Genomic DNA, 24,016 nt, shown 5'->3' on the forward strand with positions numbered 1-24,016 from the left:
TGCCTGTATTTTTGTTTTGTTGGTTTCAGTAAGAGAGTCAACCAAGAAATTTAATCAAAGATTTAAAAATATTAGGATTGGGCCTCACTTATGGTTTTAATGATTATCATTTATTCTTTAAAACACATACTGTAGTCTATCTAAGTGGTCAGGCCCTAGGAAGTATTGTCTATTCTTTACTCTGTACTTGTCATCCACTTGGTGTAACTTATCTCACTCTTCCTCTGCTACTCTAACACAAGTAAGCCACTCTAATGACACACAGTATAAAAAAATGCTTCCCCCTCCTTTGCCCACCACCCCTACCCCCCTTTTTTTTTTTGCTGATGAAAAACCAGCCTACAGTTGCCAAAGTAGGTGATGCATACTTGAAAGTTTGACAACCTTGGAGAACCTTGATATCACCAAATTTTCTGTGATCAGAAATTGTCAAAATAACTAAGATTTACATACTACTTTATTAATCATAACAACTACTATTTATTAAGCTATAGGAAGAGCTTTACATATATAATATCTCATTCTCAAAATAACTCTGTAATACAGATATTTTCTCTGTTTTATGGGTGAGGAAAATGAAGCTTACAGAGTTTTAAAGTTATTTCTAAGCCCATAGCATAAAGCTTAGGGGATAATAACTGTGGTAAAATAAAGATGGAGAATGAAAGACTAATATATGAATAAATTGATTTCTATACAAGTTCTCCTGTAAAACACCTATATATTATATTTATTGTCATCCTCATTTATTATGGAGCCTCTGAGGCTTAGAAAGGAGAAATGATTATCAAAGATTAGAGCCAGTGGGTGACTGAACCAGGCCTAGAGCTGAGACAGTGGACTTGAGAGGGGTTTTCTCTTGTTGGTGTGCTTTACCACCTCCCAGCAGAGGTCAGGGATGGTGAATTTCAGTAAGTATCTATCTTGGGTTCAGAAGGTGCCACTGAGGGCTACCCAGTAGCATAGAGATAAAAGGCATTACTCTCTAAGGGAATCCCATATGGAAAGGTTCTCAATTTAAGTCTGGAAACCTCCCTGAGTATCCTGGCCACATTCTTGCTCATAATCCAGGGTTGGCTAAAGGCTGGGGGTGAACCATGTTGGGGTGCTATTTCTGTCTCTGTCTGTCTCTTTTGCTCATGGAAGAAATGAGGAAATAAACTTTTAAAAATTCAAAGGTGCTATTGTGCCTTACCATCTTAGCTTCCCACTCTCCTTTGTGAATCATTGACTAGGAGGAGAGGGAGCAGGTGGACCCTGCAGGAACAAGGTGGTAGGCTGTTTTTATGTCTCAGTACTTCCTTTACACACAGATAACTTACACACTTCATTAGTTTGGAGTTGGGAACAGATAGACAGATGTCTAAGCTGAAGCACTGGCTAGTTGGCTTAAGACAGGAAGAGGGAGAATGAAGTTAGCATAGGATGGAGTAAGAGTGCTTCAATGTGAGTGTGCCCAAGAGTTCACAGAGAGACTGGGTGTGCTAGGGAGGGAGACGAGGATGAGAGGCCATTGTCTTAGCCCTTTTCCTGAGCTCATTTAATGCTTGGAGGGCAGGTACCTAGTCTGAAAAAGAGTCTTTGATACCGTAAGGATTTAAAGGTACGATGGCACTTCAGAAGTTTTATTGATAATTTTTTTAATCTCATGGACCTGCTTGTTTTCCTTTTATTCTTCCCTTTTGTGAAGTTTCATTGATACACACACACACTTTGGTATGTATGTGTGTATTCAGTCCAAACATTTCCCCAGAAAATATCTAAATACTGTAGGAGGTTTAAGTTACTACAGAAATCCTTATTACGGAAGAATATTTTCCTAAAGGCAATATAAGCTGCTAAGATTTATTTGGCTCTCCAGGAAGATAATATTTAACATTGTACAGAGTAGTTCCAACTCCAGACACTGCCTGGAGGCCTACCTTTGTCAGCAGAGGAGACGAGGCCCATTGCATACCCTTTGCTACACACTACAGCTGTATACCCCTCATGACTCCATTTAGTTAAACAAATACTTTGCCAAATTTTTAAAAGTGATTCTTTTTTTCCTTGATTATCTCATATCATTGGATGAAGTGTTTTTCTCCGTTAACCTTTGAACATAGAAGGGAGACAGTATTGCAGTTTATTATCCCCATGTTCATGGAATTCCTTCCTGCCACTTCTAGTTTGGGAAAAGGACCAATGACTGCTTATTCAGATTAAAAGTGATTCTAAGATAGTCAGTAATTAAGATAGTCAGTAATTAAATCCCGGGGACCTGGCTGTGGACTGTGGGGCATTGCTGTGCAACATTGGAGCCACACGGGAGGTCCAGGTATGGGACCTGGGCCAATATAAACATGGCTGGCATGGCAGCACTCCTGTGATCCTGTCTGTCTGGGAGGCTGAGTGGAAGGACTGTGGTGTGGTAAGACCTAGTCAGGGATTTCTCTCTGTCTGTCTTGTTCTTATTCTTTTATTCAATCAATCAGTCAATTTTTTTGAAAGTATAAAGTCCCATAGGATAGATCTGAATAAATGACTGTTGAAGTTCAAGGCAAAGAGACCAATTCAAGATGAGGGCATCATGAAAGGGATGCCATTTCAACAGTCTGCTGTGAACTGGTAAGGTTTTAACAGGTAAGGTATTCCTTCTAAGAAAATGGGTAGACATGCATATCAAAGTGTATAAAAGAGATGAAAAATAGCCTAGTTTTGTGAACAGTTGATTCATGGGGATACAGAAATACAGAGTGGTGCCAAATGTTGTTTCAGCCTAGATAGTTTAGTCTGCTTAGCATCTTTCTTCTCTTTGCGCAATAGTGCTTACATTCTTTAGGGGGTGGCTCCTCCACTGTTCTGGCCCTAGGCCCAAATGATGCTGCCACCTTTTCATGTGACCTGGGCTTCCTGGATGCAGTGAGTGGGTCATCTTTTAGTCCACATAGAGCCTTCTGGGTGCTCCTGCGCTCTGCTGTGGCTTGACTGGCCTGGCTCTTTCTTAAGGCGTGACTGCCTTATAACTAAGCATTCTGGCATCTGAACCCAGCGATGACTGTGATCCCCTCTCTGCTGTTGGTCAGGATGTGGAGATGCTCCTTCCAGCCTCTCCCTGATTTGGCTTTGCCTTGGCTCTTATACCTAGGAAACCTCGAAATCTCTGCTCCTGGCTGGTGGCCCAGAAGCTCCCCCCAAACATCTACCATAGGGTTTCTTCCTTTGCATGGTGGGGTCCATGACAAGTCATAAATATTCAACTCAGCCACTCTCTGCTTCTCTCAGAGTCTTTGAGATCTTAGGGATTCCATCCCCACTATTTAGACAAGTGAGAGCAGCTTGGTCTCCCACCGATTGTGCTTGACGATAGTGGTTGTCATAGCAGTACGGGGAAGTCTACAAGGCGATCTCCTTCAAAGCTCTAAATGGAAGGTAGAAAAACCCATTCACCATCACTGTAGCCACCAAATCCTCTCTTACTGTTCTACATAGGCACTTATCTCATTTCTTGGATCTTCATTATCCCTACTATGGAAAGTCTTGGTTATGAATTTGAAAATCCCTTATGTAGCTCTCATTCATGCTCACCTACCCAGAGGTGCTCCAGGGTTGCTCGAGAAAATAGAATGGGATTCACAAATTAAGTAGAGCTACTCAATCAGAAGAAATCTAGAAAAAATTGTAGGTGAGCGAGGCAGCATTATTTGGTTTTCATCATTCATTCATTCATCAAAAACGTTCTTGTGAATGCATAAAAATTCATGAGTGGGCTGCCTGTGACCTGGCGATGAGGGAGCCAGATCCTGTATGACCAACCATGTGGTATGAGTCCTGGCCCTCGTGGCTTTTTTTTTTTTTTTTTGCTATAGGGCACGTGCGCTCGCCAGACAGACAGAGAGAGACAGAGACAGAAAGCAAGAAATCACCCCCCAGGGGGGATGGTCACGCCACAGTCCCTTCTTCTCCATTCTCCTCTCAGGATCTTGGGTACGCACGCACACATGCCCGGCGTGAGTTTTAAGCCTCCGGGTCCAGGACGCGAACTGCGGTCGACTACGTGGGAGTCCAGCGACATAGCCATTGCGCTAACTGCTGGTTCCCGCCCTCGTGGCTTTGAAAGCACACCGGTGCCTATGCATCTGTGCCCAAAACCTTGACAGAGGAAAATGGAGGAGAAGGGATTGAAGCATGACCATGCCCCATGGTGGGGGGGTTGTTGCTTTTTCCCTCTCCCATTGTCTCTCTTTCTGTCTCTGGTGAGTACATGTGACTTCTGGCAATGAAAAAAAAGTTGATGAAGTATTTGTATTTCCATGGAGAACTCTCTATTTTGCTGACATTCTTCTTTGTTTATAGTGGAACTCAGTTACTTTAGAGGATAATGGGAGGGGGCAGTGGGACAGAAACACACATGGCTCTAAATAGGGACACTGGAAACTGAGCCCCTTGTCCCTTTTGAAATGAACAAAATCGTTTTTGTGTGCCAGTACCTTTCTAGAAGATGATGCAGCATTTGAATTACTCACAGTGTTTCCTGTGATGATGACATATGGAACGTTTTCGTCATCAGTTTGGTTATGCTTTTAGAATCAATCAAAGTGACCTTGTTGAAATCCTGTCACTTTAGTTGAGGTTCTTCCTTTCTATCCTGGTGTTTGTGTTATGTGTTGTTTTTTTCCCCCTCACTTTGCCAATTTTTTCTTCATGTAGATTAATTTGCTTTAGGCCTTGGAAAACTGCATCAAGAAAGAAAGGAGTTGTTGATTAAATCTAATCACACCAAAGTCCACACACCATGCATGACTGAATATCTATTTGATCAGTTTGGGGAAGCAAGATCAAAAAAAGTTATTTACACATTGGAGAGTCCTTCTTTCTTCAAACATAAACATATGTACTCCTGAAGGCTACTTTGTGCTACTATAATTAGGAATGAAGACTTGCAAAAGTTTGGGGGAAAATTGTTGTTGTTCTCAGAGGATTATATTTTCTCCCACTTACCACGTTCTTGTGTGTCTCTTGTGTATTACAAAGGAAAAGGCTTGTTTTCTTCTTCAATAATTTTGATAATTAGATCTTTCAAAACTGCAGAATAGGACTTTTTTTTTCTTTAAAGGTCAGATTTTTGAGAACCAAGTTGTACTTCTTATTTAGAAGGGGGTTTAAGCTGGGCTGTTCTGAGGGAGAGGGCTGGAGAAACAGCTCCACTCTCAGCATCCCTGAAATCTATGGGCTCCTGCTCTCAGACGTTCCCATGTTAACAGGGCTCTGCTGAAAGGCCTGATCTCTTCCTAGGGCTCATTTTTCTCCTTCTAGAATCCTAGGAAGGTGAGGTAAGTTCTGAAGGTGATATGGGTATTTGCGTCAATGTTAGAAATGGTCTAGTATAGTGGACAGAGGTTTTTCTGGGTTCGCCCAGACATAGGCTAAAACCTACAGAATAATTTTAGCTTACATGTGACCCACAGGAAATTCTTTTTTTTTTCTTTTTTTGGAGAGGTTTTTGCTATAGGGTGTGTGCGTTCACCAGAAAGAGAGAGAGAGAGAGAGAGAGAGAGAGAGAGAGAGAGAGAGAGAGAGAGAAATAACCCCCCAGGGGGGATGGCCACGCCACAATCTCTTCTCCTTCATTCTCCTCTCGGGATCTTGGGTACACATGCACACGCGCCTGGCGTGAGTTTAAGCTGCCGGGTCCGGAACTCAAACTGCAGTCGACTACATGGGAGTCCAGTGACATAGCCATTACGCTAACTGCTGGTCCCAGGAAATTCTTGAGGTGAGGATAATTTTGGAATTTGGGTGGATCTTCTCTATAATGTCAGGTCTAACTTAGAAGAATGAGGCCAAGAGATTTTATAGACCAAGACGAATATCAGAAAAATCTCAAGAGGCCTTGCAGGATGAATTAGCAAAAAGATAAATGACAGTGTACCTCTGACAATGTCCAATTTCACTGTTTTTCTTTCTTTTGTATCATACTAAGGCCATTGGTGGAAAGGGCTTTCTGTAAATTTTAGTATTTGGCAAAGGTCCCTTTGGACTTGGCAATTTTAAAGAGAGTACCATGGTGACAAAGGATAGGCTTCGGTCTTTGAAGGCAGAATGTTTGTATCCTGACTCAGTCACTAAACAACCTGGGCAAGTTGCTCTCTGTGAGCCTCCGCTTTCTTGTCCGCAAAATGAATGTGATAATACCTTACTTGGTTATGGACAGTAGGGTTGCTAGATGGTGAAAAAAACCCACCGTGTACTCTTGAGTAAAACATTACCAGTTAATGCATTTACATGTATTACCTGCTGTGGTGATTTACTGATAACCTACTATTTTGCATGAAATAACACAGCTGTTCTTTTCTACAGGAAGCACATTTTAAAAGAATGACTTGGTCTCCCCCTCCATTTTATGTATAGAGATGCTTATTGTGAAATATATAGGAATATAGATAATAGAGTCTATATTCCACCACCTTAATATAACAGTTGACATCTTAGTTTATGTTTCCAGTTCTTTCTCTTGAGTATCTTGAATGTTGTTTTAGTAAACAAAACGAAATCCTGCATTTAATGTTTCATGAATGTTTCTCAGCAAAACTCATGCTGTCAAGTCCCGGCAGCAAATTGCTGGAGGTGAAAAGATAGGCCCAGGAAGTAGGCAAAGGCAGCTGAGTACAAGTCACACTGTAACACATTAATGAACTCTCCAATGGGAAAATACCAGACATTGCTCAAATACCAGTTTCTTTTGTTCAAAATAGAATACTTGGTAACCCCAATCATTAAATAAGTACTTTGAACTGCCTAGCAGAGCGTCTGGATAGAGCTGCCATTTATTCGTTGTGTGACCTTGGGAAGTTGCTTAAATAGCACTGCAGTTTCTTCATCTATAGAATGAAAGTGAAATAAGGATAATAAACAAAAGGGTGCTTTGGGGATAAGATGAATTCACAATGTCAATTTTACAATACCCGGTTCATAGTAAGCACTGTACTCATGTTAGCTATAATCGTTGTATTATTATTTGGCGTAACTACCCAATATCTAGCAGGTGTTCAGTATATACTGACTCTTGTGGCATCTCATTTTTTCTCCTTCTAATGCTCTTCCCCTGACAAACATCTTCTCAGTACCTTTACTTTGCCATTATACCGAATCACCTCATTATTCCTTTAGCAAAAAGGTACCCGATATGCATACATACATACGTATATATGCACACACACACATACATGTATATTTAATTTCCTGAAGGTGCATATGCTCCCCACAGAGGGAGAAACAGAGAGAGAAACAGAGAGAGGGAGATGGCATGTGGTCACACTACAGTCCTTTCTTCTTTGTTTCTCCATGCTGTCAGGATTTGAGATATGCACATACATGTGCCCAGTGTGTGTTTTTCAAGTCACCAGCATGGGAATTCAAATTGTGGTTGGCTATGTAGGATCCAGTGTTCTTTTTTTTTTTTTGTAGAGGTTTTTGCTCTAGGGCGCGTGCGCTCGCCAGAAAGACAGAGACAGACAGAGAGATATAAAGCGAGAAATCACCCCCCAGGGGGTATGGCCATGCCGCAATCCCTTCTCCTCCATTCTCCTCTTGGGATCTTGAGCATGCACACACATGCGCCTGGCATGAGTTTAAGCCACCGGGTCCTGGACTCGAACCACGGTCGACTACATAGGAGTTCAGCGACATAGCCATTACGCTAACTGCTGGTCCCATAGGATCCAGTGTTCTTAACTTCTAGGCAACAGGGCCAGCCCCTGCCTGACGTTTTAAATAAAGAAATTAATCAGTAATATTCTTGGGTTACCATTACTGGAGAGCACAGGAAGTACATAGTGTCTATGTTGTTCTACACAATCTATTTGTAGCTCAGGCCCAACCCGGAAGTTACTGATCCTACCAGAAGGAGCAAAATAAAGCCCTCTTATCACCAGAGTATAGATAACAAAAGATAAAATACAGAGGTAACACGCAGGAAGAGGTCAGGGAGGAAGGAAACCTCATGGTTGTGCAGAGACTTGTCAGAAGGCCTCCTAGGGCACAGACAATAATGGCTGCGCTTTGAAGATGTTTTCCAGAGTCTTATGTAAAGGGTCAGGACCCTGGGCTGGGCCTAGCAGGTCACGCAGTACCTGGCAATCAGCAGACACTCAGTAAGTGCTGAAAAAGAAACATGAAAGAAAGAAATGAAGAAAGAAGAAAGTGAAACTCCCATCACAACTGGGAATAAAGCAAGAACAGCTGACAACACACAAGAACATAAGGAAACCTTACCAGATCTGACAAGAATATTCCATTAATTGTACCTGTTACAATGTTCCGATTCTTTTCTTAAGGAAAAATTATTCATTCCTTCAGTGAATATTTATCATCTACTATGCTCTTGGAATGCTTTTGGACACCAGAGATACAATGAACAAAACATTCAAAGTTTCTGTCTTCATGGAGCTGACATTTTAAGAGAAGGAAACAGATAATATCAATAAACAGATGAACATATAATATGCTAGGCAATGATATTAATGGTATAAGATAAAATAAAGCAGGGGCTGGGAATTTTTATGTAGAATGGTCAAAAAAGATTCTCTTTGATAAGATGGCATTGGAGCAGAGACTTTAAGAAAATGAGAAAATCAGGTATCTAAATAGTCAGGGGAGAGGAATGCTGAAAGCAGAAGCAAGTGGATAGGGCCCAAGGTGTAGAACAGCAAGGAGGTGAACAGGGCTTCAGAGACGTTGGGGTAGAGTGGAGAAGGAAAGGTTATGTGAGACAGAATAGGTGCTGATAAAGCTTGGCCTTTACTCAGAATGAGATGGGAAGCCATTGGAAAATTTTGTAGAGGCATCCCATGATTTGATTTCCCTTGTCAATCGGTGGAGCATAGCCTATGGAGGGCTAAGAGCTTAAGCAGGAAGGTCAGTATTGTAGTAGTCTAGGAAGACAGTGGCAGCTTGCCTTGGGGTGGCAGCGAAGGCGGTGAGGAAGGATTACCTTCTTCATCTCTTGTGTCATCTGAAAGATCATGACACATTTTTGTATAGGAAAACATAGACAAATACGTCTTGACTTTTCCAGTGACCCAATTATTTAGTTGTGAAAGAAAAAGTCATCTAGGGTGACTCCTAGGAAAGACAAGGCTGCCGTTTACTGAGTGAATGTAAAAGGGGAAACTAAGAGTTCTCTTTTGGACTCATTGTGCTTGGTATGGCTGCCGGATAACTTAGTAGAGATATTGAGATAGTTGTATTTCAGGGGGAGAGGTATGGATGGACAATAAAAATTCAAGACTCATCATCATATAATGGTATGTGACACCATGTTGTTAGATGACACAAGGAAGGAGTGGACAGAGAGGGAAAGTTTGAGGATTGAACCTAGAGCTACGCAACCTGCCCAAATCCAGAGGATGAGGAGGAATCGGATGTGGGGACTGAGAAGAAAAGAGTACTGAGGTGGGAAAAGAACCTAGAAAGAGTGGTTCTGTAGACTAAGGGCAGGAAGAGAGCAGTCTACTGTATTCGTTGCTGTGGGTCACAGAAAGCATGACCAATCTGACCATAAGGTCTGTCCATAAGAAAGAAGGCTGAGATGACAATGGGCATTGTCTCAGGGGAGTGCCGCGAACTGAACTTGAAGTCTTCTTTTTCTTAAAAAAAAAAAAAAAAAAACCTAATTATTATTATTATTAAATTTGCTGCAGGGCATGTGTACTTATGGGAGGGAGAGAGAGAGAGAGAAAGGAAGGGAGAGAGAGAGAGAAAGTGAAAAAGCAAGCCACCAGGTCCAGGACTTGAACCATGGTCAGCCCTGTGGAAGTCTAGTGCTTTAACCACCACACCACTTACTGGCCTCTGAATGCTAAGTCTTTTCAATTTTGTGGTAGTTATTCATCCTCAGTAAATCCTTCTGCTACATTCATAAAGTTCTAGGTTTAAGACAAAACTTGATGAATGGATGACTTCAATCTTCTCAGCCAAGTTTAAGAGAATTCTGGGCTCAGAAACACTCATTTGATTATTGTAGGCAAGTTTGGCACCCAGCATAGGCCATACCAGGTCATCATCAGGTTTGTAGAGAGCTGCCTTAGCTGGACTTGTTTATGTCTGGGTGTGGGTCTCTTACATAACCAGTCAAGTAGGCCACATGTTTCTGCAGCTACAAGGCCCTTTGCCTCTGGAGGGAGAGTTGGGCTGCATTACATACAATTAAGGCCGTAAGGGCTGAGGCTGGCTGTCTATTAACTGTTTCCTGCTAGATTGGGGGTAGTTGCAAATGTCAGAGAGAAGGGAGCAGCTATAACCACCATTCCTTCTTCCCCACCTAGTTCCAATTCCTTTTCTGTCTATGGGCGAAAGAAATTTAGTTGTCTCTCCTGTGTCAACTAACTAGACCATCTAGTATAGCAAGGATGTACAGAGGCAATTTCTGCTTCTGGGAGCCCTTGTAGAGTTACCTAGATCATGTTACAAAGCCAGGAAAATAATGGGAGAGGGTAGAGCTGGGGATGCCCCTCAGAGTAACTGTTTATCCTTCAGGCACTCTGTAGTGGGAAGTTGGCCGGAATCCACTCCATCGTGTTACAACATCTTCGTTTCTGAAATCCTCTCTTTGTTCTTGAGAATCACTGTCTCTGATTGTCTCACTTGAGTCTTTGTTCCTTCAGGAGTTATAATCCCTCCCATTTCATGAGATCTCACCGTTTTGAGTCATTCGAGGCAAATCCTATGGACAGTTTGGCAGCTTTTCTTTTCTCTTCACATTTTATGTTTTTTCAAGAGTCCATGTTCAGGATGGATTTTTCAAAATTTCTTGACATGTGCTACAACTGAAATCAAAGTTACAGCATTTTAAATGTTCTTTGTGCAGCAAATGGAATGTTTTGTGCATTTCAGTTGCCTTGGGTTGTTTTCAAACATGTACAATTATAGCTGAAATTGAAATAATTTTTAAAAAGAATCAGAACTACATAAAATATCAAAACTACACGACCTCTGCTTTTATTATGATAACAGGCATTTCTGTAGTGCTTACTGTCAGGCTGTTCTAAGCACTTAAAATGTTAATTCATTTAATATTCAAAACAATCCAATGAGATAAATATATTATCCTTATTTTCCAGATTAGAAAATAGAGGAACAGAGAGGTTAAATTACTTTTCCAAGGTCACACAGCTAATAAAGTAAAGTGGAGACTTGAAGGCAGGCAATCTGGGTCCAGGGCCCATACTGTTAACTACTGCAGTGCCCTGGTCTTCACTATTTTAAAATTTGTAGCTATTTAGATGGAAATTGAGCTTTGGTTACTTTTACATTGTTTTTGAAATATGGGCTTAACAAATATTAAACATTAATGCTATCAGTCAAGCTATAAAGTTAAAATTTACTAAGAAAAACTGTTTATAAGACAGCATTAATTTAAGACAATTGATATTTTTATTGAAAATATTTGAAGAATCACTTCTTTATTATTATTATTATTATCTAATTTGCTATAGGGCACACTTGCTCACCAGAGAAAGTAAAAGAGAGAATGTGAGAAAACAATACACCAGGTTCAGGACTCAAACCATTGTAGCTCATGTCGGGAGTCCAGTGCCTTAACCACCACACCACCTGCTGGCTCCAAGAGGTGATATTTTTATTGCAAATTATTTCTATGGGCTCACTGAAAAATGACCTGAAAGATATTTTTTATTTGCAATAACTTTTGCTTAATTAAAAAATTATTTTTTTAATTTTTAAATTTTTCTTTGATTTACTACATGTAAATTGTACCTCATATTGCATATACTGTTACATATGGAAGTAATAAAATCATATTTCTTGAAAGATATTGAGAAGATCAATCCTTTTTTTAAAATGAAACCTTTGTAGCCTTTTCTTTAAATGATCTAAAAGTCAGAGTAATTAGCCACTTGAATATATGTAGTTCATGTTTATTGGAAAGTACTCTCAAAGACTTATTTTATTATCACAATCACTATTGTTCTGCTGGTGTTAAGCTCATTATTTGCAGCAGCTACTGCTGAAGTTAATAAAGGAGTGGCAATCGCATTAGTCTGCATCATTTGTCAGTCTGTGTTCGCTTCTACTCTGATTGTCTTTAGATGTCTTTTGACAAGAGGAGGTTATGGATGCTCCACATACTCACAAGACCTTTTGTGCAGATTTTATAAATGGCTGCAGTGAGTGACTCAGCTAAATGGATATGGCAGTTGTGAGTGGCAGAAACAGAGAGGAGAAAGTGATTGTCCCTCTTCACTGCTGGATGTGCTCTGTATAGTCATGTCTTCCTAAGGACTGTCTTGGTGGAGTCATTACCTGAGTGACAGTATGATGACATGATCTGGGCTGATGTCATGTACATTTCTCTGGAAATAGTCCATGTTGAAGATGGCCACCCTGACATTAGGTGACATTAAATCATATAGTAAGACAGGTAGTTCCTTCCCAGTTTTTTATTTTTTTATTTTTTTACTTTTTGTCGATTGAAATGGAAAAGCACACTTTAATGCCCCTGCATCTTTAACATTTCTCGAATCCTTCAAAATCTCCCTTTATAGTAAGTAGAGAGCAGGCCTCTCTGAACCTTGGCTTTGATAGGCAACTGTATCATGTAAGAATTTCATTTCTTTTTTTAATTGTTTTACCAAGTAAAATGTCCTTTTAGTTTTTTTGTTGTTGTTGTTTTTTGTTTTTTGAGAGTTTTTTGCTATAGGGCACGTGCGCTTGCCATACAGACAGAGACAGAGAGACAGAAAGCGAGAAATCACCCCCTGGGGGGATGGCCACGCCGCAATCCCTTCTCCTCTATTCTCCTCTCGGGATCTTAGGCGTGCATGCACACGCGCCTGGCATGAGTTTAAGCCACCGGGTTCAGGACTCGAACTGCGGTTGACTAAGTGGGAGTCCAGCGATATAGCCCTTATGCTAACTGCTGGTCCCATGTGTCCTTTTAGTTTTGACAGGGGATACTAGCTTTCTCTTTACAGTGGGAATAAGGTGTTTCTTAAAATCATTTTATTTAAAGAAAAGAGATGAGTTAGTCTGAAGACAAGTATAGAGAATACATTAATATAGGTGATATATAGCTATGGCAAAATTGCAGATTTGACAGAGGAATGTCAGAAGTTTGGGAAGCATTGGTTTAGTATATCACTTTGTTAATTTTGCAGAGATTCTCAGTATATTCTTTGAAACTCTTGGGACCAGGTTTGTTTTGGAATTCAGAGTATTCAGATCTTTTTGATCCACATGTAAAATGGTATGATTCCTATAGGAGACACTGGGTCAGTGCCGTCATACAACATGTTTATAACCGTGTAGCAAAACGATTGGAGTAAATAAAGACTATGTGTGATCCTATGTGAGTCTTCCACCAAATATGTTCTAACTAAACAGCAAAAATTTTTGATTTTCAAAATTTTCTGTATTTCACAATTTCAACTTGGAGATTATGGACTAGGTGGTGTGGTGGATAAGGTGCTAGACTCCCACATGACTGACCACGGTTTGAGTCCCAGACCTGGCAGCTTGCTTTCCTCACTTTCTTTTTCTCTCTCTTTTTGTCTCTATTTAAATGATTAGAATAATCATTGTAATAAATACAATTAAATAAATAATTTAAAAAAGAGATTGTGGACTACTTCTTGTAATTAAATTACATCATTTTCTAAACCATAGTCAGATTAATCATGCAGTAAACAAATTAGACCCCAACTTGGACAAAGTAATCAGAATGTGCCGTCTTTTAATTTATTTTATTGCTCAATTATGACCTCCTTATGCATTCTAACCTGTGCCAAAGGGCTAGGTAAATTTGTCTGTGAAAGAAAAGGTAAATAATCCAAGTACCTTGAACCTGCGTACATGAAAATGGCAGCCGTTTGGGGCCTGCTTGTTCTTGATGCAAACGGTTGGATTTTGGAACCCAGAGTTCTCTTCTAGTAGTTAAGAGCATAGCTGTGAGGGGACTGGCACCACACAATTTGGGGTAATATTTTATTCAGCGCTATGTTTTTAAGACGAAATACAGGAATTGTTTACAGTCATTTTTAAGACATCTTGTCAGTCCCTGCGTCAGCCCAGTTATCAGTGAATTCTTCATTGATTACTTCACTCTGGTGGTGATGCAAACGGAGCGCGATTGGCCTTTCAAATGTGATGGCAGAAGTGCCAGGTGCTTTACAGTCTATGAACTTACAACCCTGCGGAGCAGTTAAGCTGCATTCATTACATTTCAGAGAACTATGTTGAGTTATTTTGAATTTTTTTATATAGTCTGTGAAATGACAAGTGAGTAAGCATTTTTCTTATTTCTGAACACAGCCAAAGTGTTTCATCAGGCTCTTGATTTATAACCCTTGGGATCTTGCCTTTCTTTTGTGTAATTAAAATGAAAACATAAAGTAATTGATCATAAAGGTTATACATTTGAGGTGTTCATGGGCTTTGTATCTTACATCGCTAGTTATTTAAATAAATTAATGAAGGAATACGACATGGATATAAGAAGAAAATATTTTCCTTTTATAGTGTATATTTCCTTGAGACACTTATTAAATTCTCACTTTAGTGTTCTGTAGGAAAAAGTGTAGAATCTGAAGCCAAGGTCACTTGGCTTCTACAATTCATTTATCTTTTTTAATTTGTATAATGTCATCTAAGATTTTCTATGAAAGAGTAGAAATTTTTGCCAATAGTATCTCAGCCCATCAGGTGTTAATTTTTTTATTTCCTGATTCACTCCCATGGACTTGCCCAAATTTTTATTATGACATAGGTAAGATAGGCAGTGGGGCTTATTCTGATAGAATAAGCCACCCACTTGAACCCACTCAAGAAAACTTAGTGGATTATAACTAAGGATGACATTTGCTGTGGATGTAACATTACATCTACCCAATTAAGGGCACTTACAGATATTGAAAATCCACTATGAGGATAACACCCTGACTAGTATTACTCACCTAGTACCTCACACTGAACATGGTTAAAAATCACCGTTCATAACATTAATAACAATTATAATAGTAATGGTGACAAATGCCATTTACTGAGTATTTAGCGCCTTGACGTGTCAAGTGTTTTACATGTCTGAACTCCTTTAATCCTCCTAAGCACACGATGAGGAAAGCATAATAATAATCCACTTTTATGGATGAGGAGACTTCGTGAGGTATCTGGAGATTTAGTAAGTTTCCAGTGTCACAGGAAACAAGGTATTCTGGCTTGACTCTGTTTATTTGCTTTCAATTCTTTTTTCCCTACAAAAAAACCTACAAATACTGAAACATTTCAAATCTTTGCAACTCAACTTTGAGCAGCCTAACAAAGCTAGAAATCATGGAAGCAACCAAAAAAATGTCTGTAATTAACACAGAAGGAAAAGTTTTGCTGTACGAGACTACGCACGTTCATCAGGCAGTATGGAGCCAGACACTGCTTTGGGTCCTTTGGTAAAGGGTCATTGAGTCTGAACTCGTCAGTGAAGCCTGGGGACCATCGTACAGTCACTAATGCTTCTAAGTTTACTAATTAAGGGGAATGAAGTTTAGTTTAATCCGTGAAGGCAAAGACTTAATTGATTGTACAGAGATCTCTAATGTGAGAAAAATAGTGCTTGAAGTATGCAAATATTTATTTAGAATGATTCCTTCTATATGCAGTTCTAGATAACTGAGATGGTTCAAATGTGAAAAAGAAAATACTTGTAGATCTTGAGATGTGAAGAAGAAAAATGCTATCTTAAAAAAAAAATGTGCTCTTGATCCCCACCTACCCTATGGTATGACTAAGAAGGGAAAGTTAAAATGCACAACGAATTCCTTCTCCATTATTTGCTCTGTTTTAATTTTTCCTCCAGATCACTCCTTTGACATCTTTAAAAAATCCAAGCAATCCCCAACATTCCTGGCTGCGGGCCGGCTTTCTGACATGCTGAATGGAGGCGACGAAGTCTATGCTAACTGTATGGTGATAGATCAGGTAAGGCATGGCGCCATTGCAAGGTGGATCGCTGCTCCTCCCCAAACCTGATGTGTGAGAAAATCAGCACTGTTGTGTTCTTTTAAAGTTTCAGCAGCCCAGGGATGCTACTGAGAAGGCTACTGACATGAACATTTAACTTGACTCTTACTGGAGAAGACAACACGCCTTACCCCACCAAGAAACACCGTAAGGGAGTGTCTAGGCACATTGCCAAATGAGAGGAGAGCCCTTCAGTGGGGCCAAAATAGGAAATGACAACTGGGTGGCCAGTATCTTCTCTACGGTTTTTCAAATGGCAGTGTATATTATAACCTCACTAAGCAATATTTGTTTTTAAACCTAGCAAATGATAATGAACAAGTGCTTGGTCCCAGCCCCGTATGATGCTGTTACTTAAATTACTTGCACAATTACTTGCAATCCTTACAACACAGCTATGACCGTGTACTAAGGTTGTAGAGCTTTAGTATTAAAACAGAATGGTATCATGTCACAGGGAAGCTGGATCCTTTTACAGTTTCCTGATAGAGACTTAAATGGTATACAGGCAGATGGTTTGAATGTGTCCACATCTACGTATAGACCTTATCTTTTAAATGTACGTATTTTCTTTATTCATGATAAAGCATGTGTGCACATACTTGAACATGTGAGTGAGAAAGAGAGAGAGAGGAGCTTACACTACAGGATCCGGTTGCTATGATCCCCTTCCTCCAGTTTTGTAGATCGTGGGCACTCATGCATGTGCCTGGCATGTTTCGGCCCACCCAGACCCGAGAATCAAACTGTAGTTGCCATGTGGGATCCAGCCTGTCTCGAGCAGTGCATTATCACTGTGCCCTGGAGCCAGCCCCATGTGGACTTACTTTGTTCTTTCTTTTAGCTCTGTGACCCTCAAGTTATACTATTTATAAAAGTTAAAATAGAGTCATAGATCTGAAGATTTTGGCATACCCTAATTTATTGGAGAGTTAAGAGATTAAGGGTAATTTTGTTGTTGAAATTACCCTTGAAAACTTTTGTACAACACACAAGTTTTGCCTTATCCACTGACTTTAAAGCCCATATGAGATCACCACACACACACACACATACACACGCACACATACACACACATGCACTGCTCAGGACAGTTTAATATCAGCCCTAGTTATAGAAATCTAGGATAAGTGTGGAATTTAGGACAAAGTGGGAGTTCTGGGGACAGTCTTTCAAGATACAAGGTAAGGGAACCAGCAGTTAGGGTAATGGCTATGTCGTTGGACTCCCACGTAGTTGACCGCGGTTTGCGTCCCAGACCTGGTGGCTTAAAACTCACACCGGGCGCATGTGCGTGCGTGCCCAAGATCCTGAGACGAGAATGGAGGAGAAGGGATTGCGGCGTGACCATCCCCCATGGAGTGGTGATTTCTCACTTTCTGTCTCTATGTCTCTCTTTGCCTGTCTGGCGAGCACACGTGCCCTATAGTGAAAATCTCTCTCAAAAAAAAAAAAAAAAGATACAAGGTAAATGGATTTGGTGTGCTTTAGCCATGTTATATTTATTCATTACTTTCCAGCTTTATTTAGGCATAACTGTCAAATAAGATTTGTATATATTTAAGAAGTACAGTATGAAACTCTAATATAGGTAAGTATAGTGAAATGATGACCAAAATCAGACTTATTTAACATATCTATTACCTCATATATTTACCCTACCCCCTTTTTGCAGTGATAGTACTTAAGATCTCTTATTTTTACAAATTTCAGTTGTACAATGCATTATTATTAACTGTAGTCCCCTATATTCTTATCTTCTACTCACTGTTTCTATGAGTTTGATATTTCTAGATTGCACATGTAAGTAAGATCATATAGTATTTGTCTTCCTGCTTTTAGCTTATTTCACTTAGTATAATGTCCCCCAGGGCTATCCATGCTGTTACAAATGGCAGCATTTCCTTCTTTTTTAAAGGCTTGTAATATTCCTCTCTGTGTGTGTGTGTGTGTGTGTGTGTGTGTGTGTGTATGTGTGTGTGCATGGAATATATGATATTGTGAAATATTTATTTGGTCACTGTCCCCATTTCCTGGCATGCAACATCTCAAATCCTTGGTTTTTGCCATCGGGCAGGTACCACCATGCCCTCAAATCCTTGAAATTACCAAAATGATCTTTTTTTGTATGCTAATGACTTGACTGATAGCAATAGGTAGCTCCAAATGGAGGCTATTGTGAAATACATATTTAGCCTTTGTTCCCATCCTATTTGTATATATTTATGTGTCCCAACATGTAGTTCCTAGTTGGACATTCCAGAGAGATAGGAGTGTGTTTCATGTTTCGAGTGGGGGGCCCTAGATAGTGTCCAGTGTCTAGTGTCCAGGTTGGTACTGGTCACTAGAAGGACTAAGACGTAATTAGAGTGTTAGGACTTCCAGCCCTGCCTTCCAACCTTGGAGTATGGAAAGGGATTGAAGGTTGAGTTGATTTCCAATGGTTAATGATTTAACCAATCTTGCCTACATAATGAAGCTTCCATAAAAACCCAAACAGTCTGGGTTCAGGGAGCTCCTACACTGTTAAAAAAGCGAAGGTGCCTGGAGGGTGGCAAACCTGGAAAGGGCTTAGAAGCTCTGAGCACTTTGTCAGATTCCTTTCTCTATGCATCTCTTAATCTATATCCTTTATTTCATAATAACCAGTAAATGTAAGCAAAGTCTTAATTGTTTGTGAACATAATGTGTACATAAATTGAAAATATGAGGTCCCTCTGTTCCTTAATCTTTCATAGTTTATTTTTCTTAAGTCATGGAAATTCTTTTATCGAAGCATGGTGTAATTACCAAAATCAGGGAGTTCTTACTAATACGATTCTGGTAGCTATCTCCAAATCTTGTTTATTTTAACCAGACATCCCAATGTTTTTTGTAGCAAAAAGAAATTTTATTACATGCGCTGCATTTAGTTGTCATAGCTCTTTAATATCCTTCATCCAAGTCAGTTCCTTAATCTTTGTCTTTTATGAATTCAATTAAAAAAATGTTTTTAGAGGTTTTTGCTATAGGCCAGAAAGAGAGAGAGAGACAGAGACAGAAAATGATAAATCACCCCCCAGGGGGGATGGCCATGCTGTAATCCCTTTTCCTCCATTCTCCTCATGGGATCTTGGGCACACACGTACATGTGCCTGGCATGAATTTAAGTCACCGAGTCCAGGACTCGAACTGCAGTTGATTACATGGGAATCCAGCAACATAGCCGTTACGCATCTGCTGGTCCCTGAATTCAACTTTTTTTTAGAGTTTTTTTTTTTGAGGGTGCATGCATTTGCCAGAGAGAGAGAGAGACAGAGAGAGAGACAGAGAGAAAGAGACAGAGAGAGGGAAAGTGAAATCACCCCCTAGGGAGGATGGCTATACCTCAATCCCTTCTCTTCTTTTCCCTTCTTGGCATCTTGGACACACATGCGCACATGCTTGGCGTCATTTTCAAGCCACTGGGTCTGGGATTTGAACCAAGGTCAGCCATGTGGGAGTCCAGTGAAGTAACTTCTACACCATCTGCTGACCCCATGACTTCAATATTTTTGAAGTGTACCATTTAAAAATTTTTGTTTTTTATTGGACCGTTCTTCAATTTTAGTTTGTCTTATGTTTCCTCGTAACTGGTTTCAGGGTATGTATGTTTAGTAGGACTACTACAGAGGTGATGATGTGTTCTCAGTTCTTTGTATCAGGAGGCATATACCATCAATCTGTCCTATTACTGCCGAAATTATCTTTGATCTGTCAATTTTCTATTCACTAAAATCACCATTTTTATCTTTTTGAAAGTAGTAAGTATTTGATTGGAAGATATTCTGAGTCTCTGTAAATATCCTACACATTAGACTTTCACCTACTAGTTTGAGCATTCATTGATAATTTTTGCCTTAGTAAATTATGATAATGATCCTTGTTTGTTTAGGATCCTTTACTTCCCTCTTTTGCTTTTTTCCCTCCTTCATCACTTTAACTCCAGATAGTGTCATTCTCTTCTCTTGTATCATTTTCTTCCCAAGAAATGATGCCTTTTGGTGACTGCTACATCTAACGAGTATATTTAAGCTCTTTTCATTGAGCAACTTTGATCCATCAACACTCTTTTTTTTTTTTTTTGAGAGTTTTTTTCTACAGGGTGTGTGCGCTCACCAGAAAGGCAGAGAGAGACAGAGAGACAAAAAAGGATAAATCACACTCACACCCCCGGGAGGATGGCCACACTGCAATCCCTTCTCCTCCATTCTCCTCTCAGGATCTTGGGCGGGCACGCACGCACATGTGGCTGGCATGAGTTTAAGACACTGGGTCTGGGACTCAAACTGCAGTCGACTACATGGGAGTCCAGCAACGTACCCATTACACCATCTATTAGACCTCATTGATGCTCTTTTTAATTTGCCAGAGGGCCCATGTCCTTTTTGAAGCAAGACAGAGAGAGAGAGAGAGAAGAAGTGAGTAAGCAATCCCCGTGGTAGATGGCCATGCTATAATCCTTTCTCCTCCATTTTTCCCTCTTGGTGGAATTTTGGGCACACATAGTTGGCATAGTTTTCAAGCTGTAGTTCTGGGCAGGAGCCATGGAGTCAGCCATGTGGGATCCAGCTGGAGGAAATGCCACACCACTGGCTGGCCTACTAGGACTCTTTTTTCATACGTGTAAGTGGGAGTTCCTCTTCCTGGTGATGAGTTTTAGGTCAGCCTTAGGCCCTTCACTAATTTCCCTTTCTTTCTGCCACTGAGATTTTTCCAGACTGTTCTTTTTGCAAAGTCTAACAAAAAGGGCCCAAGGGATTGCTTGCCAGATTTGTTATTTATCTTATTATTTACAGGAAAAGTTGGGCCATTTTGTGTCTTTTAATTGTGCTATATGTAAGAGAACTTCAAAATGTTAATGGAAAAGTTGAATTAAAGCATCAGTTTTGGGACTAGCAGATGGCATAATGGCTATGCCGCTGGACTCCCATGTAATCGACCGTGGTTTGAGTCTGGGACCCGGTGGCTTAAACTCACGCTGGGCGCATGTGCATGCATGCCCAAGATCCCGAGAGGAGAATGGAAGAGAAGGGATTGTGGCGTGGTCATCCCCTCTGGGGGGTGATTTCTCATTTCTGTCTCTCTGTCTCTGTCTTTTTGGTGAGCGCACGTGCCCTGTAGTAAACCTCTCCCCCAAAAAACAGTATCAGTTTCTTTGGATGCAATGAATTTTGAAAACTATCCATAGTTTGTTCATAATACATAATTTCCACGAACTTTTGAAGACTTCTTATATACTTTATGTTATTTTAGTAGATTTTTATGTTTGGTGGTTTCTTGGAAAATTCAGACTTATGCGACCACTATTATGTTGGTTACCAAGATTCCCGTGAATGACTTTTTTCATAAATCTATATCCTCTTTATTTTTTCTCAAGTATTTAAGATATTTCTCCCTAATTTTGAACCAGTGGTTCACAAAACGTTAAAAGCATAATCCTTTTTAAATTTTGTAATAAAGAACAACTTTCTAAAATAGTTTGTCTTCTTCCTTTTGGGAAATTATGGAATGGCATCCATGTGAATAAAACGTACCATGGAAGAATTCTCTGTTAACATAAAGTAAAACAAAAGCAAGAACAAACAAATAAGATAAATAAGATGGAAGACTGTGAAATTTGAACAATTTTATCTTTAGTTAAGTCAATCTTTGCTGTCTTTGCTCAGTCAATATTTTCCTTTTGACTTCCAGGTTGGTGATCTGGATATCAACTATATTAACATAGAAGGAATTAGTGCCAACACCAGCCCTGAATCCACAGGTTCAACTCTGGGGCCTCAGAAATACAGACACATCCTTCCCACTGAAGCCAACCCTCGAATGTTCCCACTAAGTGAGAGCAACAAAATGACAGCAAATTCTGGAGCCCAGCAGTCCTTCGTGTCACCGTCTAATTCACATGCTTCCAACTTGAATCTTTCTTTTAGTCTTCATGGATTTGAAAAGGAACAAAATCATCTGAAGAAAAGAAGGTAAGATACTATATTCTAGAGGGAAACTGTAGGAAATAAAAACTTTGTGGCTTGACTTGGAAAAAAAATTTTTTTGTTCCCACCATTTTTATCTGTATATCAAAATGTTGCCCTCTTCCACATTCTTGTATTTGTTGATATGAAAGTAAGACACTTAAAGAAAATTGACTAAAATATAATAGAGGGAAACCACAAGATACCATTTTATACTTCCTAGACTGGCAAAAAATTTAAAGTCTAACAATAACATGTTTTGGTGGGAATGCATACAATGGAAACTTCCATGTACAACTGATAGGAGTAAAATTAGGTAACAACTCTGGAAAAGAATTTGACACTATCTTGCGATACCTTGAAAAGTTGAACATGACTTTTCCTCCTGTGTACTAGGAGACATATGCATGAGTATTAATAACAGCAGGGACTAACCCAAAAGAAGAATAGGTAAGTAATTATTATAAATATAATATAAATATTATATAAACAGTGCACAATGAAATAGTGTGCACTGATGAAAATAAATTAATCACAACTGAGTCTCTATGCATAATATGGCTCTTAGAAGCATGAAGATGAACAAAAAAGTAAGCCAAAAAAAGACTTCAGTTGAATTTCATTTTTATAATATGAAAAATGAAATAATTTGTTTTTAGCGGATTCATACATAGGTGCATAAACTAAAAAGAAAAACAAGAGAATGAAGGGGAGAAATACCCAAATTCAAGATAGCTGTCACATCTAGTGAGGATAGGGGAATAGGAATGGAATGGACTTGTAAGAGAATTTCCATGGTGTGGTCAGTACTCAAGTTCAAAGTTGAGTGGCTCTTGGGTCGTTGTTTTATTTTTGTACTCTCTAACTTACATTTATAGTATATATTTTTCTTGTATGTATAAAAAGTCATTAAAAATTTTTATTGTATATTATATTATTGTACGTACTTTAATGTGTACATATGTATCTATCTGTATCTGTTCATCTATGCTGTCTATTTTCTTTAAGAAATAGGACAATTTCCACTAATGTTATTTTAGCTTGTCCATTTTGCTTAGGAAAGGGCCTGATTTCTTCCCCATGTCCTGGTCCCATGGTTATATGTTCATTTTCACAAGTAAAATAATTAATTAAAAAGAACATATAATACATATAAAATATAATACATATACGTATATATTCTCTGACTGAATATCCACATAGGCGAATAAATATGTAGCAGCAATTTAACCGATTAGGCGGCAGAGAACAGGAGAGTAACCAGCAATATGTAGGTGTTAATCCCCGTGCTGTATTTTCATTGATATACAACTCGACCTTGTAAAATTTTAAGTAACAGTTATTGGTACCAAGGGTTATGTCTGATACATAAATAAGAAAAAGACTTTAGATTTATATTTGGTTAATTAAGGATTTGTAGATGCTGGGCAGTCATTATTATAAATCATTAGGATGGGACCAGTAGATGGTGTAATGGTTATGTCACGGGACTCCCATCTGGTTGACTGCGGTTCAAGTCCTGGACCCATTGGCTTAAAACTCACACCGGGCATGTGTTTATGAATGCCCAAAATCTCAAGAGAAGAAAGGAGGAGAAAGGATTGTGGGGTGGCCATCCTCTCAGGTGGTGATTTCTCCCTTTCTGTATCTGTCTCTGTCTCTTTCTCTGGTGAGTGCATGCATTCTATAGCAAAAATCTCTCTAAAAAAATCAATAGGCTATTTTGGATTCTCCACATATCTGCTTGGGATAAGAGGCTGCCAGTCTAGGCAAGATTCTATATAGTTCTTCAAAAACAGACCAAACCGTGGGTGATAAGTGCATTCTGGTAGTGTCTTTAATTAACATGTTGAGGGCATGATCCAGATCCCGAGATCTAAGTCAGCTTTTAGAAGAGACACTCTAGGGAGGCCAGACAGTGGTGCAGTGGTAATGCAACTGGACCCACATGGGAGAAGATCCTGGGACATGAACCTAGGATCTCCTTGGACACTCCAGGGTTTGTGTGTGCCTGTGGTCAT

At 39.6% G+C, this 24,016-nt stretch overlaps 1 protein-coding gene across 2 annotated transcripts in view; it reads left to right on the plus strand.

Annotated features, from left to right (window-relative positions):
- The window catches only part of ARHGEF28 (Rho guanine nucleotide exchange factor 28), a gene marked incomplete in the record, with an annotated part of 274,949 nt that overhangs the window by 128,577 nt on the left and 122,356 nt on the right, over nt 1-24,016 (plus strand). For both annotated transcript variants that reach the window (XM_027772037.1, XM_014587964.2), the window contains 2 exon segments: nt 15,845-15,966; nt 21,721-22,001. In XM_027772037.1, coding sequence (XP_027627838.1) covers nt 15,845-15,966; nt 21,721-22,001 — 403 coding nt within the window.

This window comes from Tupaia chinensis, unplaced genomic scaffold (assembly GCF_000334495.1).
Source record: "Tupaia chinensis unplaced genomic scaffold, TupChi_1.0 Scaffold000250_1, whole genome shotgun sequence".
Taxonomy (NCBI): Eukaryota; Metazoa; Chordata; class Mammalia; order Scandentia; family Tupaiidae; genus Tupaia; species Tupaia belangeri.